General features: G+C 41.9%; 2 protein-coding genes across 5 annotated transcripts in view; both read right to left on the bottom strand.

The window, feature by feature from the left end:
- Window positions 1-10,240, bottom strand: part of LOC116044898 (enhancer of polycomb homolog 1-like) — a 43,588-nt gene extending 33,348 nt beyond the window's left edge. Inside the window, exons 1-2 of one of the 3 annotated variants that reach the window (XM_036004938.1) lie at window positions 9,889-10,240; window positions 4,908-4,997 (exon numbers count right to left, since the gene is read on the bottom strand). Coding sequence is in view for 2 of the 3 variants with exons in the window: in XM_031292419.2 (XP_031148279.1) it covers window positions 3,188-3,340 (153 nt within the window). In the remaining variant the exon portion in view is untranslated. Of the gene's footprint in view, window positions 1-3,187; window positions 3,653-4,907; window positions 4,998-9,888 lie in introns of those variants that run through there. The other 2 variants (XM_031292419.2, XM_031292422.2) reach the window with 2 other exon arrangements.
- A 3,315-nt stretch (window positions 10,241-13,555) lies between these two features.
- Window positions 13,556-18,383, bottom strand: part of LOC116044937 (integrin beta-1-like) — a 34,396-nt gene continuing 29,568 nt past the window's right edge. Inside the window, exons 15-16 of one of the 2 annotated variants that reach the window (XM_031292490.2) lie at window positions 17,110-17,276; window positions 13,556-14,327 (exon numbers count right to left, since the gene is read on the bottom strand). In XM_031292490.2, coding sequence (XP_031148350.1) covers window positions 14,262-14,327; window positions 17,110-17,276 — 233 coding nt within the window. In that variant the 3' untranslated portion in view covers window positions 13,556-14,261. Of the gene's footprint in view, window positions 14,328-15,240; window positions 15,616-17,109; window positions 17,277-18,383 lie in introns of those variants that run through there. The other variant, XM_031292489.2, reaches the window with a different exon arrangement.

Genomic DNA, 18,383 nt, shown 5'->3' on the forward strand with positions numbered 1-18,383 from the left:
CAAAGGTACCGTTGGGTACCGGAACCTTAAGGAGTGAAGTAGACACGGGTCACATGCTTATTTCACAGATAAGAGGAAACATTTATTTTTATTCTACTTCGTTTAAGAATGCTTGATTCTGATTGGCTGGGAGAAGGGCATTAACCCGGCAGGTTGCCCGCTGACTGGGCACAGCGTCATCAAATAGATCAATACGCCGCTTGTATTTTTTTTCTATTACAGAAATTTCAAACATGAGGTCCATTGTAAAAATAAACCTTGTTTAAAAAAAGTTTCTAAAATGTGTTGGAAATCTATCGGAGGGTCAGTCGATACGTAGTTTCGCAAGCGAGATCCAATGTAGCAACTACGTTATTAAACTAACGTTAGTGATCAGATGCAGCCTTGTGTGGTTGCTATAGAAACTAATTAACTTTAGCTACAGTTGAGCTAACGTTATTCGCCGTAGTTCTAAACATTAGTGTTTTAAAAATGAACAAATTCATTGTCAATTTTAATATATTTGGAGTAGGGAAGACATTTGAGGACTGGTTAAAGAGCGATGAGGATGACGGAATGACAAAAGAGAAAGACAAGGCCCAGGGTCCCGTTAACGAGATCCGACAGATGAGGAGCTGCGTACAATTGAAGACGGGGCCCTTGAATCAAACACGAAAAAGGCAACTGCCTTTGCTATCAAGGTTTTCACCGAGTGGAAGAGCCACCAGAAGGATAGACTGACAGTGACAACTGACCCGGACACCTGCAGCACCGGAGAACCTTGTGTGGTTGCTATAGAAACTAATTAGCTACAGCTGAGCTAACGTTATTCACCGTAGTTCTAAAGGGGACTACTTTTTGAGGGAGATGAACTCAAACAGAGTATACATTTAATAAGCATGCAATACGAATAAGAAAAAGCATAATTATAAAAGTATTTGAATTGTTTTATTATGTTGGCAAGCAAGAAGTAGAATAAATGGGATAATCACTGAGAGGCAGGGCAATAAACAGTTTGATATGCCCGGCTTGTGTAAGGTTACCGCCCGAGATGAAGTCGAAGTGGTAACCTTCCACAAGCCAACTGTTTATTGCCCTGCCTCTTGGTGATTATCCCTTACTTATTAAATGGCGATTTATAGTTTTACATCGGTAAAGAGCGCCGCTTACTGCGCTCCATGGCTGCAACACAACAAGCGCCTGGAAGTACGTTGGCCGCTACGGAAACCAAAACTTAGTTACTTGTGTTAAATTTGGAACCATTGATCGGATTCTAAACCAAAGTCTCTGAACAATTCCAATAAACAACAACAACTATTCCATTGGAATCGTAGTTTCCAAGTTGGAACCGGTTCTTGATGACCAATCCTAATTGCAGTACAATAAAGTAACACCATACCTGATGGAGTCATAATAATGCATGAGCTCAGAATCTACCAACAACGATTCAAACCATATATTTCCATCTAACAGCTGACATAGGAATTCAAAACACAGCTCCAAACACGGGGCAGTGCTGGCATGCAGCAGGCCTTGGCCTACCTCTTATGATAATATGACTGTTACATAACCAAGCACTCCAGCTGAGCAGAAAGCAGACTTTGAAGTGACAGCACCCCCCCCCCCACCTCCTCCTGAGCACCACGGTCTGCCAGCCTGCTGTGCCATCTGACACACTGAACCCCTGACACCCAACCACCACAAGAGTAGGTAAGACTGGCTGCAACACGCTTTCAGTGAATATTAAAAATCGTATCCACCAGGGACGTCTGTAGTGACATTCCACATTTACTTGCCCTTGTATTTAAACATAAGTCAAGACTACTGGGTCAGCTACAAAGAAATACTCTGAAGAAGCCATATCGGCTCAGAGGACCCAGAATGACAGTTGTCTAATAAATTACATTTAAAAAAAAAAAAAAAAACACTTTCCCACAGGGGTGCATCTAGCTTATAAACACCCCCCCCCCCCCACATCCTAAAAGATAACCACAACACCCAACACAACCGAGGGCAGGAAGCAGACTTTATTTACCTGTCTCTGTGGCTAGTGCAGCCCTGAAACTCACCTGAAAACACCATCATTTTTTCTAGCCTACTTAACGGTCATAACACGATAAAAGGTTCCATCAAAGGATAGTCAACTATCTGCCAAAACAGCTTGTAGAGTTTTTCAATTAGTTAATTTGAAAACATACAAGTGCTGGAGAATTTGGTTTGTGGATGCGAGTTAATGTTCTCATCTGGGAAAATCAAATGTCAACACTGTGAAACCATAGACATTATGAGTGACAACAAGAGTAACCCGTTCTGGAAAGTAGAAATAAGTGAGATATATATATATATATATATATATATATATATATATATATATATATATATATATATATATATATATATATATGAAATAATCTCTCTGGGTTAGTGGTGCAAAACTGGGAGATTAAATAATATCTCTCTGATTGCTACATAAGCAGGATGGTTAACCCAGTGCATTTACTGTTCAAACCAAGGTTCTAGTTGTTACAATAACTGACAACTACATGACAACAGCTGCATTATATAAATACAGTGATCACAACCCACAGCCTCCATACAAACAAACATGAAGGGCTGCATCATATAAGAAAATTCCATGTCATGACAAAGTGCTAATAGCCAACCAACTGTGAGACTGCACTGCAAATGTCAACAGACAATGTGAGCAAAGACACACAAACACATGCACTATTTCCTGTTCAAGATGACTAAGACTGAGTCAACTCAATGCATGGCAGCAGTGTTGACATTTCTGTCTGGTAGTAGCACAGATGCCACATACAATCTGAAAGCACTAGCTCCCCCTTGCCCTGCTCCTTTGCAATTACGCCAACACAAGGCCCGGTCCTGACAGACGAGACAAAATGTCGGAATTGCTATAGTCACATGACTCCTTTGTACTCAGAAAATCACCTCACACACAAATAAGCCGGTCAAACCAGGTAATTTTATCCTATAATGGCACAATGCATCCCCGCGTTACCCAAACATCAGACCCTGTCCCACATATATTCCATTTGCAACAGAATTCCGTCGTGTTTCTCCTGAGAAAAGTGGCCGCCATTTTGTGAAAGCTTGCGCAGAAAAATAAGGTGGGACGCCTCTGATCACATACAAATAAATAAACTAAAGCATATATTTTCACAATTTTGGACGATTAAAAGCATACCGATTCCTCTTCTTTCTCCATCCCCGTAGGCATCTGCGGCACGGCCCGGTTAATGGATGCATATTCGTGTAGGTCGGGTAAATCCTCACAACGGAAGACGGGTAGTGGCTTGGAAGCGTCCAGCGCCCGTGCCCGAAACGACAATTTACTCATTTTTCACAATTCGAGATGCAATATAAATCTATCGGATCTCCTAATATTCAAAACGGTACCGAGTGGAGCTTTCATGGATGTTTCTGTGCGGTTATCTCTATTCTAACGTTCGAATGGTTGTAGCTTGTATTTAGGGCGTCGCCAACGGAGCCGGGGGAAGGCCCGGATCTTGGTCGCTCTCTCTCGGACTGTTTTTTTCCGACGCTCCGCTCCCTATCGTTGGTTCAGTGCGCCATGGACAACATGGCGGACATTTAAAACTCTTTTGCTCTGTTTCGCTCGGAGCGGTCCAACCCCCAGTTCGCGGACCGACCATTCCCACACGATCCCGAGCGCTTGCGCGTTGCGGGGGTGGGGGGAAGGGGGCATTTCTCGCAAACTAACTACTCTCTACACATACACATCAATTATTGAAATTAACATTGGGCACGGCCGAAATATATATTGCGAAAATAAAAACAAATAATGGATTATATATTAATGAAACAAATAAAAACACAAAATAAATACATTCACTATAATAAATTCAATTACTAAATGGAAATTAACAATATAAGCCAAAATAGATAACAGTGAATTTATAAATAAAGACATTTGATTCACGTGCATAACAAAAAAAGTTATGATTGATGTCACGAAATTTTGTAAAAGTTGCAGCAGTGATGAACAGCATAACTTTGGTTTAAAATTGGTGTTGCCAAATACATACTGACTGCAGTCCATATTTGAATATTAAATATCCATAACATCATATCCACATTTTTTTTTACTGGTCTGACCACTTAAAGCTTATCCGTCCAAATATCTTCTCTTTTTAAGTCATGCATTGATATTACAAAAAGGTTATTAAAATGGGTGCTGCCTGGTTTAATAATAAAATATTAAAAAACAACCTTAGGAAATACAGTATCCCTAAACTTCTAGCAAAATAAATAAATAAATAAATAAATAAAAAAACAACCTGAAAATTCCCACATAATTATTATTAGTTTGTCAAAGCTGCTTGCACAAAACTGGTGGTACCAAATCCTTCACAACAGGGCCACAAGTTACAAATTTCACATCATCTTCTTCAGGCCAACGCCTGAAATACCCCAGAAGTAACTGTTCCTGCTAAGCAGATCCACTGAACCTCATCTATCACTGGTGATCCTACAACAGCCCACTTTAGAGAAAATGTTTATTCCAGGTCAAAGCATTGGGTGTGGGTGAAAACGCTTTCACGGCAACATGTTCACCACCTGGAAAGTGTCGCCCTCTTCTGGCCTGACAAGCAAAGGATCGGACTTGCAGGACACCAACATGTCTGTTTGAATGCAGCACAAAGACACACTGCACACGCCATTTGCTGAATATTTGTATGCAGAACACTGTGCAGCTCTGTGTGTGTGTGTGTGTGTGTGTGTGTATTCAGCGGTTTGAGGGACTCCAGCAGACCCCAGGGGATTTGGGGAACTGAGAACTGATGTGCACTACACAACAAGAGCTAAAAGTCATTACGAGTATTAATTAATAATGTTCATCAAGGTCAAGAAGTCTATATGTACAAGTCATTAAAAGGCTTTACCTGTTGATGACATTGGGTTTAGCCAGGGTCCACCCAGGGGAACTGAGGTTCACTTTTCATCAGTAAATCCACCGGCTGCATCATGACGACCTGAGAGCCAATTGACAAGGACATTTAGACAAAACTCTGGACTTTAAGACAGTCTAATGGAACACAAAAGCTTTAAAAATAAAAGACAGTGTGACAACTAAGTTACAGTAAAGATGAAACCAAGCGGCATGCTTGGTTTCATGCTTGGTCGAGGTTTAAAAAAAGAAACTCAAATTAGATTTTTCAAAGGGGTTTAGGAGAGGGAGGGTTGTCTAGGGCGGAGCAAAGTGCAACACTAGTCCACCACCTGATTATAATTGTCAGCAGTGCTGCCTGGTCTCACCCTCCAACTACCACACCTGGGGGCTGTTTCACAAAAGCAGAATTTATAAATCCAGAATAACTGATAAAGCGAGGCTTGACCTAGTCTAGTCTGTGCAGCCTGGCTTGGTGTGTTTCACGACAGCCAAGTCAGGCTGAGGAGGAGCGACTAGGTCGAGTCGGGCTGAGGAGAGACTAGGTCGAGTCGGGCTGAGGAGGAGAGACTAGGTCGAGCCGGGCTGAGGAGCAGCGACTAGGTCGAGCCGGGCTGAGGAGGAGCGACTAGGTCAAGTCGGGCTGAGGAGGAGCGACTAGGTCGAGTCGGGCTGAGGAGGAGAGACTAGGTCGAGTCAGGCTGAGGAGGAGCGACTAGGTCGAGTCGGGCTGAGGAGGAGAGACTAGGTCGAGTCAGGCTGAGAGGAGAGACTAGGTCGAGTCAGGCTGAGGAGGAACGACTAGGTCGAGTCAGGCTGAGGAGGAGAGACTAGGTCGAGTCAGGCTGAGGAGGAGAGACTAGGTCGAGTCAGGCTGAGAGGAGAGACTAGGTCGAGTCAGGCTGAGAGGAGAGACTAGGTCGAGTCAGGCTGAGGAGGAGAGACTAGGTCGAGTCAGGCTGAGGAGGAGAGACTAGGTCGAGTCAGGCTGAGAGGAGAGACTAGGTCGAGTCAGGCTGAGGAGGAGAGACTAGGTCGAGTCAGGCTGAGGAGGAGAGACTAGGTCGAGTCAGGCTAAAGTAATTCGGATAGATGCACGTTCACGGCTGACCACTGCTCTGAATTGAAACCGTCATAATCATTCCATTCAAGGATCAGGCTACTAATCATTTGCACAAATTAACCGTTGTAATCTTTGCCTTAAAAGTAAGCAGAAGATAATGTTACTCAGGAAATTTACCATGAAGATCAATTTTCTACAACGCTAGAATATGATGTGTAAATAAACGATTCCAATAAAATACCAATCCATTGGAATCGTAATTTTTTTTGGTGCGTTTGTGAACTCTGAACTTGTAATGTTAGTGTTGCGGCTGTAAACAGTCCAACAAAGTGCTGCGGTGAGGGACTAAACACAGAGATGCATAAACACTAGGAGGGTCACGATTCTCCAAATCCTCGAGTCGATTACATTTTCGATTCTAAGGTCACGGTTCGGTTCGATTGTCGATTTTTACTTTTTTTTTTAACCCTTGTATTGTCCTTGGGTCAAATTTGAGTTTTTTTAATACAGAGATATGGGCTTCCTTTGAACCAAATTGCCCCAAAATAACATGGATGGTTCAATAAGTTCTTCAGGTAAAATCAATGATTACCTTATCATAACATTTTGGTTCTTCTTTTAAATTTTGTGGCGTTTGGAAAAAAAAATGTTTTAACGGTTTCAAAACAATATCCTGGCTAAACTTTGACATATACCAGTCTGTGATTATCAACATCTTCGAATCTTAACTATTAGTCAAAATAATTTATAATTTCTGCTTTTTGAACTAAAAAATTAGGTATAATTTCATATAAATGAGGTTTGTTGACCATAAATTCCAAGAAGAGGTGTACAACTTGTGGTAACAAGTTGGTGTTAGTGTTGCATTTAAGTGACAAAAAAGTTTAAAAAAGGTCTCAAAAGAATCTGGAAACAAATGACAAAAACGTAAAAAAAACAGTGTTCATTTTCAATTTTGGAAGACAACACAAGGGTTAAAGCACAGGTTGCTATGCCATTTTCAGACTAGACTTTTATGCAATATAACATCCGACCTTTGTTCGCAATGTACCACTACATTGTCAAATTTAAAACATGTATTAACAACATAATGTAACAATGACTTATATCTTCAGTCAATTGGAAACTTCGCAGCACAGCGGTCTTAGCAGCTGAGCAGACAGAGAGCAGAGAGAAGACTCGGCAGTCCGCTAACGTGTTGCTCTCTCTAATATAACCAATATCAGCCGCTCTGTTTAGGCTCCAAAACGTGCATGCAGGCTGAAACTCAACCGTGCGGTTTTGTCGGGATTAAGCTATAGGCAGAATGGAACTCCACTAGCTGCTAGGCTAATGTGCAATGGTAAACAAGTTCTGTCGATGGGTCTCCTGCATCTGCCATCCTATCTTTGGACTGGCTGTAATGTTGACTCGCAGCACTTCAACCCGTGCGTTTTTCCCCCCCGCTTGGCAGAACGTGAAATGGGGGCATGCAGGGTGACGTGGACGGGCGTCCATTGGGCGCCTTCATCATGCATAGTTTAATAACTCTGGATTCGGCTACTAGTGAATGTTAAAAATCTTTAAAACGTGACGTTTTAAACAAGGACCCTTTAAGTGTTCGGGCTGGTAAGTTGATGTACCCCCCAAAAAAAATGATCCGCTGAAAATATAGAAGTTTCTTTCGACATGTAGTCTTTCTGGGTCAGAGGGGTTCAGTTCCACCGTTGGCTGCTAAGCCCATGGTTGCATTAAGACATGGAGCTGTTCCTGGGGGCTTGGGTGGGTACTCCGTTCTGTTTGGCAGTCCAGCCCATTGCCATGAGGTTATGACTGTTTGGAATTTGGATGGTGGAACATATGTGCAATTGGAAGCACTACAGTATGTAATGCAGTGGCTATAATACTGAGGCCTGCTTTTTTCCATTTATTTTAGAGGATGGTTTTTCCCTTTAGTCAGTGTTTTCCCTGGGTTTGTGGAAGACATAGGTGCTCATATTTAGCGGATGGGTTTAGGCCTCCTCCCTCAAGAAAATGTTTTTCAATTAAAAAAAATGCAATATGACATCATTTTGGACCATTTTTGTTACCATATATGTGTCTAAAATGTTGGAAAAGCTAGAGCAGATAATAAATAAATTCACAGAAAGACAAAACTTGCTAAAGAAGCCCACAGGGGACCGACTACAATCATTGGATCGGAGTATTTGAGTATCGGAGCGTCAGTTAGTTTTGATGCTCAAACATACTGTAGTCTGCTCAGGTGCTGCCAAAAACGGCATGGGTGCAGCACCTAAACTTTATAATGGTAGGGAAAACCCTGCCTTTAGTTTCACTGATATTAAGCTAAACTGCAAAGGAATGCCTTGAAATACTCTTCAGGGAAGCATTCGAGTGTGAAGTCAGGGCTCCGGTAGTCTATATCCACGACGTCCTACTTCCGGGGGTTGCTCGTTGCCGGATGTTTCACTCTTTTCAGCTGGATGTCCGTCCCCTTCCTCTGTCTCTGTGTTGGCGTTCTAACCTCTGGTGGATTTGTGAGGACTATGGTTAACTGCTCCTCAGATCTCTGCAGGGTAAATCCAGACAGCTAGCTAGACTATCTGTCCAATCTGAGTTTTCTGTTGCACAACTAAAACTACTTTTGAACGTACACATGTTCCACCAAAACAAGTTCCTTCCCGAGACTATTTAGCAGAGACACCGTGGCTTTTACCGGTGCTTAGCGTCGCCCAAGACGACTGTGATTGGTTTAAGAAATAACAATAAACCAGAGCACGTTTTTCTCCCATCCAGGAATGCTGTGTGGACTAGCCAGACCCTCCCCCGCAGCGCTGTGGAGGAAGGTCTGGCAAAGCGAGACTAGGGCCCCGGTGTCCTAGGATTACACATGAAATGACAAGAGCTGGGGTGAAATGATTTACTCTTTCAAATTTATATTTGTGACCTTGACTAAGCTTCTTAAAAGCATAGTAAAACGTGTACACATACTAATAGGCCGCCTCAGCCTAACAAATAGTGCTTTCATACCGCAAATACTTTGTGCTAGCCTACAAATACCCTGTGTGGGTGGGGTTTGTCACACAATACCCAGAGAGTTTACACAGGCAAGCCTTTTTATTGGAATTTTTTGCTTAGCAGCTTACCTGGTTGACCTGATGTAGTGAACTCTAGCCATCTGGTATTCTTATCAGGCTTTCATACAGAATTATAAATTAAAGCCAGTGCTAGTCACCATAAGTTAAGTTAACTATCCCTGGCTAGGTGCAGCTCTTCCAAAGATCATCTTTTAAAAAAAGGGAGGTTTCTAAAGTCTTCCCCCCCTTTTTGAGTCCATGTAAGGAGAGCTGGGATCTTCTGTAGGTTACAGTAGATAAAGCAGGGGGATATGAGGGATTCAGACCCATGCAGGCCAGGGCCAAGCAGTTCCCTGGCACACCACAGACACTGCCTGGCACTGTTCAGCCACACAACCCTAAACCTCTGATCCAACAATGTCACATTTTCAACCAACATGATGGAAACCCAGAATGTACAATCATGTCAAAAATGATCCTTTAAAGCCCTCGTCGACTCTTCCCCTCCGCCTTCTGCTGCTGATGCTTTCTCTCCCCGACAGCTAGATCAGGTTTCAGACATTTTAGTTGAGCCATTCATGTACATTAACAACTAGTGAACTAGATTTCTGTTTTATACATTAAAATCATTTGTTTCAGCCTTAATCAATCGATATCACAACGTCCTTGCTTCGAGGGCCGGCAAAGTGCCGAGGAACTTGATGTTTTAGTGCTGAATTGCATCCAGCTGACCAGCCAGGAATTTGATTGCGTGTATGAAATCATCTGATGCCAGAAAACACTATTCACGGTGGGCCTTTCTGGCGACCGTCGATTCAACTTACAAAAAAAAAAACAATGACAAGAAAATTACTCACCAAGTCGGTCATTCGGCACACGTCGGAGGGTTTTAAACACAGATGGACAACATTTCTGCAAGTCAGAAGTTTAAAAAAAAAAAAAAAAAAAAAAAAAAAAACGGCAACACGACGCAGCTAGCAAGAGAGAGACAACTAACATTAACGTTAGCTAGCTACAGCTACATCTTCTAGTTGGTTTTTAGAATAAAAACCCAAACGGCGAGCCGGTTCCTTGGCAGGAAGAGCCGCTGTCCGCTTTATGTCCACCTCGTCAAACAGCGTTTATCGGTCGATGAAAAGTCTGTTTTCCTGTCGATGCAAAGCAGGCTGAAACTAGAGAGGTTGGACACCAAAGTGCTACTGTTGGGGGTTAACAACTTTGCTGTAAAACACGGCCTGTGATTGGACACCCGGAGCCTGTGGAGAGCCCTGGGCTCGTGGCGTCACATTCCACAGGGGATGGAACGCAACGTGATTGGCTGACAATGTCACGATGAAGTCGCTTCGAGCTGCTTTTTATTTTTATCCATTAAAGTCATACTTTTACATCGACTTATGTAGCTCAGGCTTCGATTTAGACTTGTTCCTCACTTTCTTTAACTTACTTATTCATTTTTTTACTATGAATTGTTGTCTCTTTACATGAAAATACATATGTATTGTAACCATCCATTCAATATTTTTTTTCTTTGCTAATTACATTGTCTACAACTTAACGTTTCAGAAACATTTAACACACTTTTTTTTGACAAACTGGGTCATAATTCAAATGACATTGCGGTTTAGCACAGGCTTAACATATCCCTACACAGTCACACTTTTCATTAGTCACCTCACTGAGCAGAAGTAAAACCAGTGCCACACAGCACCCTTTTCATATATCATGTTAGTCTAATTCTATTATGTAGAGTCAATAGGGGTATAATATAGGCGTAATTTACAGGGAGGGGGGGGATATTCAAAACTGGCCAGTGCAAACTCAATATCTAATAATAATTTCCTTTACATAATTAAAGACATTTGCTCCATAAATGGATGCAGAAAAGGCACAAGTTGCTGCAGAAAAATGTGCCCTATAGTTCCTCAAAAAATACAGTTCAATCACAACTGAAAATATGCCTCATTATGCGTTAGTAGAGGTGAATAAATATATTGTTGTTGGGGTTGTTGTTCGGACAGACCTGCCCCCACTGCTAAAAAAAAATCCTAAAGGAACTCTGCTACTGGAACTACTTCTAGAAGATGCCATGCTCTCTTTAAAATAGAAATACTTGTGTGAACACTGATCAAAGCTTAACTCTTCCAATAATTCATCTGGTTCCATTTGTCAGGAGGAGGAAGACGTGGATCAACACCTGCTTTGTCCTCTGTCCTGGGTTTTGTTGAGGGAAAAGAGCAGATCATTTGTTTCCATCCCAACTCAGATCCATCCCATTAATAACACCAACAGGTACAATATGAGACACAAATCCACAAACTGGAATTGCACAATAAAATTTTAACAATATAGAGGGAAATGGTTTTCAATGTTTATTCAATAAATAACTTTAGAAATACAGAATTGCAAATGTGAATGTGTTGAAATAAAAAAAAAAGGCACTTAAAAAAAATGTAATAGTGACATGGGTAACCTTTTTTTCTTTACAAAAACCAAAACTTTTACAGATCTAGAAATCATTCCCTTACCACTGATCTTTAAAACTAAATATTATCGGCATTCCCATTTCTTTTCAATAAAAACATTGTTTGATCGAGGCACCACGAGAGTTGGGTGGAACTGCTGACATTGAAAAAAGTGAGACCCTCCCCCAATCCATATCCTACAAATAAAACAAGGCATTTTCAATAAAAGCTAATTCAGTTAGCAAATAAGGCAGGTTTGAGTGTATTTGGCATTGCTGTGAAAGAATTAAGGACCTGAGTTGACTTTAAATGAAGCAACTAAAAGATGGAGCCAACACTTCATACCAGGGGTGCACCGAACCCAGGATTCAGATTCTGATTGGGCTGAATATTGGCTTTATGACGGGGTTGGGTTTCTGCCAAACCTTGGAATTTTTTTACCACCAAACCGAACCCTACGCTAGCACTACGCGCTCTACGCTGGTCGACGTAATGACGGCGCCATTGATTACGGGAAGGTGTTTACGTAGGTGGAGCGTTCAGTGCAGCAGGCTGTGAGAAAGTGGAAATGGAACTAGTGAGCAGAAAAAGTGTAGTTTGGCAGTACTTTCAGTCAAAAGAAGGCCACTCAAGTCCAGCTACATGTTCAATTTACAATGCTGATTTGTCTCGTGGTGGCGAGGACCCTAAACAATACACAACATCACCGCTGTTACAACATTTGGAATGTAACATCCCAAAGAATATGGGTTGTGCATGAAGGAATCTACAGACAGCAGCCAAAATGCAGCAACTTCAGGTACGGCAAAGGAAGGACAGTCACTGTTTACTTCATTAATGAGTTTACTGTGTTCATGGACTGGGACGAGGATTCGGTATTCGGTTTTGGATTTGGCCGAACCCCAAAAATCTGGATTCGGTGCATCCCTACTTCATACTACTGTACACTGATGGCCTTTGATCTAGAAAGGCAGGCCAGGTAAATATCTTTTCTAGACAAAAGACACATTTCAATTGATTGTTCAAATGGAGTAAGACACTCAGAAAAGACACACTAACACCTTCAATGCTGTTCTGTGAATACATATATGGCTTAACACAGAAACCAAAACATACTGTACACATTTCATTGCTACCACACGCAGCCAACAGGCGCTACATTTGATGAGTTTCAATCCAAAGAGAAAAGGTCTGTGACAGACACCAACTCAGTCTCAGGATGACAGACACAGAGACCACGGAGAGAATTCAACGGGACCATTTATCGTCTTTCAATAAAATCATAGTGATGAAATCTATCGAGATATCGCAATGCACAATTACGTTGTCTAAATTGATAATAACAAGCACATACTAACTCCATTTTCTCTTTTAACATCACACTATTTTTGTGCATGCATGTAAACATAGTCTAGCCTGGTCCTACCAGACTCTGGTCCATTAGCCTGGTCCTACCAGACTCTGGTACATTTTATTTGTACAGAGAGTCTGGCCTCTCTCCATTGACAAATGTTAACTTCCTTGAAGGCGGGTACTCTGTTGAAGTTTAAAACTACTGAATATGCCCAGAGCCACTCTGGATTTGCCATAACCAATCGCTAACGTTTGGTCGTGACGTCGGCTTAGCATCACTAGCGTTCGCCTTAGCCAACTACTTCACCACTAACGGAGCGAGCTGGAAAATCAAACTGTTCCTGAACCCCGTGGGGAGGAGAGCCACAACATCACGGCCACCAACACAACTCAGCAAAGATTGTTCTTGCTCGGGCTTTAACTTCTGGATATTCGGCAGCGTTGCCACAACGGACCGAATGGCTTCGCTCGCATCTTTCTCCGCCACCATTACGGAACTACAACTCAAACTAGCGCACGACCTCAACGTTATCGTTCTCAGCCACTCCCTCTGTTCGCTGATTGGACCGGTAAAGATTGGCCGGAGAAAACTCAAGAATATACCGCAAACCCCGACGGAGTACTGAAGGAAAATGAAAATTGAGCGGAAGTACGTAGGAGGGCGGAGCCAGGCTAAACATAGTCAGTATATAGCTGGAAAAAATATATATTTTTTCTCTATAATTTCACTTGAAACCGGTTACCACATTATTGATGACTTATCTAAAATCTCACTGTAAAAATGTATTTTGTCAAAGCACCAATAGTCAACCCGACAATATCGCCGCAATATGGACATGGATGTATTTGGTCAAGAACATGGTGATATCTGATCTTCTCCGTATCGCCCAGCCCTACAGACACAATAAGACCTTTGCTCTGACAGCAAATCAATCTCAAGACCTTTGCATCCCTGTGTTTGAGAAACAGCGACTGAAATAGTGTCACCCACTCAACATTGGACACATAACTATTTGGAAAGGAACCCTTCATTTGTTGCCCATTATCAACATCCAATTCAACCCTCAACAAAACACTGATGGCTTGATGGTTCTAGAAAAAAAAAAAGGCACAGCTAGGCTTTCCGTTACTTTGCCAGTCCTGTGGTAGAAAAACTACAAATCAGTTCAACACATTCTCTCAAGTTTCGCAGAGGAACCCACCCCCCCCCCCACATTTATACAGACTGTACACAATTCAGATGATGCATAGAAAATAAAAACAAGTTAGTAAAACAAACCAAAATAGTGGCAAAAATGCATTGCTATCATTTGGTGACTACAACAAACAAAAAAAACAGTGAGAGCATTACAAAACCCCCGCCCCCCCCCATATTCTTTTCCATACAGTGTTGTCACAAGGAAGGCAAAGCTCCATCATTTGCCCTCGTACTTTGGATTGACGACAGTTGTTACGGCACTTTTGTAGATGGGATTCTCGCCCTGAGAAACAGAAGAACAACAACAGGAGTGAGTACAACAGTGGAGAAATGAAACCAAGTAAGGTTAACACACTGAACCCAGCAGCACAAGTCAAATATTTGTGGTGTCACAATGACACATTTTAAGATCAAGTTTTATAGTATCATAGCTACGGCCTGTAACAATTATTACATCATTGTCTAATTGTCAATTGTTTTACATAATCGCGGTTTCTTTGTTTAACTGCAATTAATTGCCAACATTAGCTAAGGTCTTAAAGTGCCCATATTATGCTCATTTTCAGGTTCATAATTGTATTTAGAGGTTATATCAGAATAGGTTTACATGGTTTAATTTTCAAAAAACACCATCTTTTTGTTGTACTGCACATTGCTGCAGCTCCTCTTTTCACCCTGTGTTCAGGTCTCTGTTTTAGCTACAGAGTGAGACCTCTCACTGCTGTAACATCTTTGTTGGGAGTCGCACATGCTCAGTAGCTAGGTAAGGACTACTAGCCAGTCAGAAGCAGAGTATGAGGGTGTGACCTGACAGTACCTAGGTAAGGACTACTAGCCAGTCAGAAGCAGAGTATGAGGGAGTGCCCTGACAGTACCTAGTTAAGGACTACTAGCCAGTCAGAAGCAGAGTATGAGGGCGTGCCCTGACAGTACCTAGGTAAGGACTACTAGCCAGTCAGAAGCAGAGTATGAGGGCGTGCCCTGACAGTTTGTGAACAGGGTTTTCTGTTGGAGATGGTAAGTCCCTTTGGGGGGGACTTTGGGCTTTTTCACTTTGTAAACCTATAACGTGTACAAAAAGATATATAACAATATAGTAAAGGGAAAAAGCCTAAAAGCATAATATGAGCACTTTAAGGTGTAAGAAAATTCTCTCAACTGGACAGTGACGTACATTGCATAAACATAGGGAGCAGGATCTAAATTAGAGGGGAAAAAAAATCCTAAAAACTAGTTCTAAATGATTGGTTTTGTTCCTATTAACATGTTTTCCTCTGGACATGTGGCCACTAACATCAAGGAAAAAGCTCAACATCACACCAACTTTAGTAACAAACAATGTGTGGTTAAGCATGCTAACTTCACAACATGCAGTCACCAAACCTTTCACTTCACTGCAAACCCTACAGACATCAGCCAAGGTGTAAAACTGCACTCTGTACAGAGGAAGTACATACAAGTACACAAGGCCAACAGGCGATACAAACTTTGACCTAAAGAGAAGCGCCTTTATTCCCATAGCTGGGATTCTGGAACTGGTTAATAGGACTCTTGTAAATGGGGTTCCCTTGCTAACCCGGAGAAGGAAAAGATGAAAGGGGGAAAAAGAAAAAGAAATTATGTGAAGCAGGAGGAAACAGTGTAAAAAGGGCAGACACAAAAGTCTAAAGGAAAATGTTTAGCACAGAGGAGCAAAGGTCAGAAAGTAATCTCTTATAGGAATTATTTGTTGTGGTGGTGTTGTTGTTGTGCTATATAGCTTTCCCTTTCTCCACCTCTAATGTGCTAATAATGATATGTTCTCCTGTAATGGCAGGTATCAGTGCCAGGAAAAAAGTCTGTTTTAGTTATTTCTGTAATATGCAATTTGTAACATTTCTTAAGTATATCTTAACCTTTGTTTTCCTTTCATATTATCTCAATTTTGCTAGCTAAAAACCCACAGCATATCTGGGGATCTACGTAAGTGAAGATGATATAAAAAAGACTTAACATAAGAAACTTGAATAAAACAAGAAATCCTGAACACATTCCTGGCAGCAAAAGCTATCGTGCTGCAGCACGAATATTATCAGAGAATAGGAAAAAAGGACAAGGAATAAACAAGTTACTTTTTAACAGAACGTAACTTTGTAATCTATCTTCTAGTTAATGTAGTTCATTTTCCGACAAACACTGTGTGTGATGAATGTCTGTTCCCTCCCAGCAGGCCATAAACACTGCTGCTGGGACTAGCTTTCCATCCATGGTCAGCCAGCAGTCCTCCTCTTTCTCGGCTGCATTGCCGTTTATGGGCATGCAGTTGGACCATGTGGACAGTGAGAGGCAGCACTGTCAGCAGAGGGGAAGGCCGCTCCCTCGCACAACACACACACTCAACAACAGTGCACAGAGCTGAGGGTGACCGAGGACAGAGGGGGTTTAGATCTCTTTTCTGTTTCCACACCTGTAAGGCGTTTTCCTGCTGATTACATCGTGTGTTCCACTACAGAACCTGACATCCTTAAAATGCTCTGGAGAAACCTGGGATGAGGCTTTTATCTCAGCGGTGGAAGAAGTATTCAGATCCTTTACTTAAGTAAAAGTACTAATACCACACTGTAAGAATACTCTATTACAAGTCAAATTCCAGCATTGAAAATATTAGTAGTATTATCAGGAAAATGTACTTAAAGTAGTAAAAGTACTCGATGCATTGTAGAAAGTGTAAAGGATCCAACCAGTTGTGTGTTTAATGGTCTAATCATCTCAGCTGGACTTGTAGCCGTTATATTGTTGGCTAGTTTACTTTAGAATAAAACATCAGATTTTATAAACTACGTTTGTTTTGTGTGAACATTCTTAATGTGTAAAGTAACTAGTAACTACAAGACACAATATTTGTCTCTGAAATGTAGCGGAGTAGAAGTAGAAAGTGGCATGAAAAGAAAAGACTCAAGTAAAGTACCTCAACATTTGAGTAAATGTACTTAGTTACATTCCACCTGTGTTTTACATACAGCTTAAGAGCTGAAAAGTCTGAACGTGATTCCAACTCAATTATTGCTCCGGCGCGACTGACTCACCGTGTCCCACTTGGCGTTCATCTTCTCCTTCTCGAACTTGGCGAACTCGCGGCGGTCGTGGATGATCATGAGCAGCTTCCAGATGAGCAGCAGGGCGAGGCCGATCAGCACGATGCCCGCTACCACGCCCGCCACGATGGGGATGATGTCAGGTCCCGCCGGGCAATCTGGAGGAGAGAACATGCACAGAAACCAAATGAAATCCATTCCTCAAGTGCATCAAAATGACCTTATATGGTAAGGGAGATCACAGTTTGGACTTATACACAAATTATACATTAGACGCTGGACGCGACAAGCAGGCGCAATCCCGTGAAACTGTCGCAGTTGTGCTTGTCACACGCCCGCTGCAAGAGTTGAATTGTGTTGAACTTTTCCCTGCACGAGCAGCACGGTGCTAATCAATGAACGAGAGACTGATTCTTCTGTTTTTGAGCTCCCTAAATTATAAAAATGTTTGGTAACACTTTACTTGAAGGTATCTACATAAGAGTGACATGACACTGTCATGTCACTCTTATGTAGATACCTTCAACTAAAGTGTTACCAAGTGTTTTCTAAACAGTTATCAGGACATAGACAGCGGGGCTTCTGCTTGTCAGACGGCACAAGACTGGATTTATCGGGTAACGTTCGTAATTATGACTAAGCTAATTTAGCTATCAACAACAACAGTCTGTGGTTAGGAAAGACTAGGACTGCCACTATTTGGTATAAATGGACCTGTGATTAGGGTTATATGATACCACAGTCAGCTAATGTCATTCAGTTGTACGGCAGAGATACAGTAGTGCACAGAATCTCCACGGTTACTGAGCATTGATCGCCTGGCGTTTACTCACAGAGCGTTGTCCGCCTGTCAGTTCACATGAGGAGCGCAGTGAGACCCCGCCGATCCACGCAACTACGCAGGCCAAGTGCCGCTCCCCGTGTGAAAAGCCCTTAGCTCTTTCCATCAAACAGAATGGCCATGGTGACGCTATGATGCTCTACTGGCTTCACCTGTCAAAACTACATTTGTATTGAAGGGGACCAAACATTTAATACAGACTGGAACTCTGAAGTCATTTAGGTTTTAAGTGTACAACTAAATACCAGGAAGGTGTTAAAAAGGTGTCCGTTGATGATTCTATTTAACGGCATTTCCTTCCTGATGAATCATTTGCAAAGTCGATTTATTGAATTTTCAGAATTCTGAATTGTTTGACAACCCTATTTGTTTGCTAGTAGTCCTCTTCTTCCTTGCCTTTCCCTGGTGCATTGCTGCGTTACGC

The sequence above is a fragment of the Sander lucioperca genome, chromosome 9, assembly GCF_008315115.2.
Source record: "Sander lucioperca isolate FBNREF2018 chromosome 9, SLUC_FBN_1.2, whole genome shotgun sequence".
NCBI lineage: Eukaryota > Metazoa > Chordata > Actinopteri > Perciformes > Percidae > Sander > Sander lucioperca.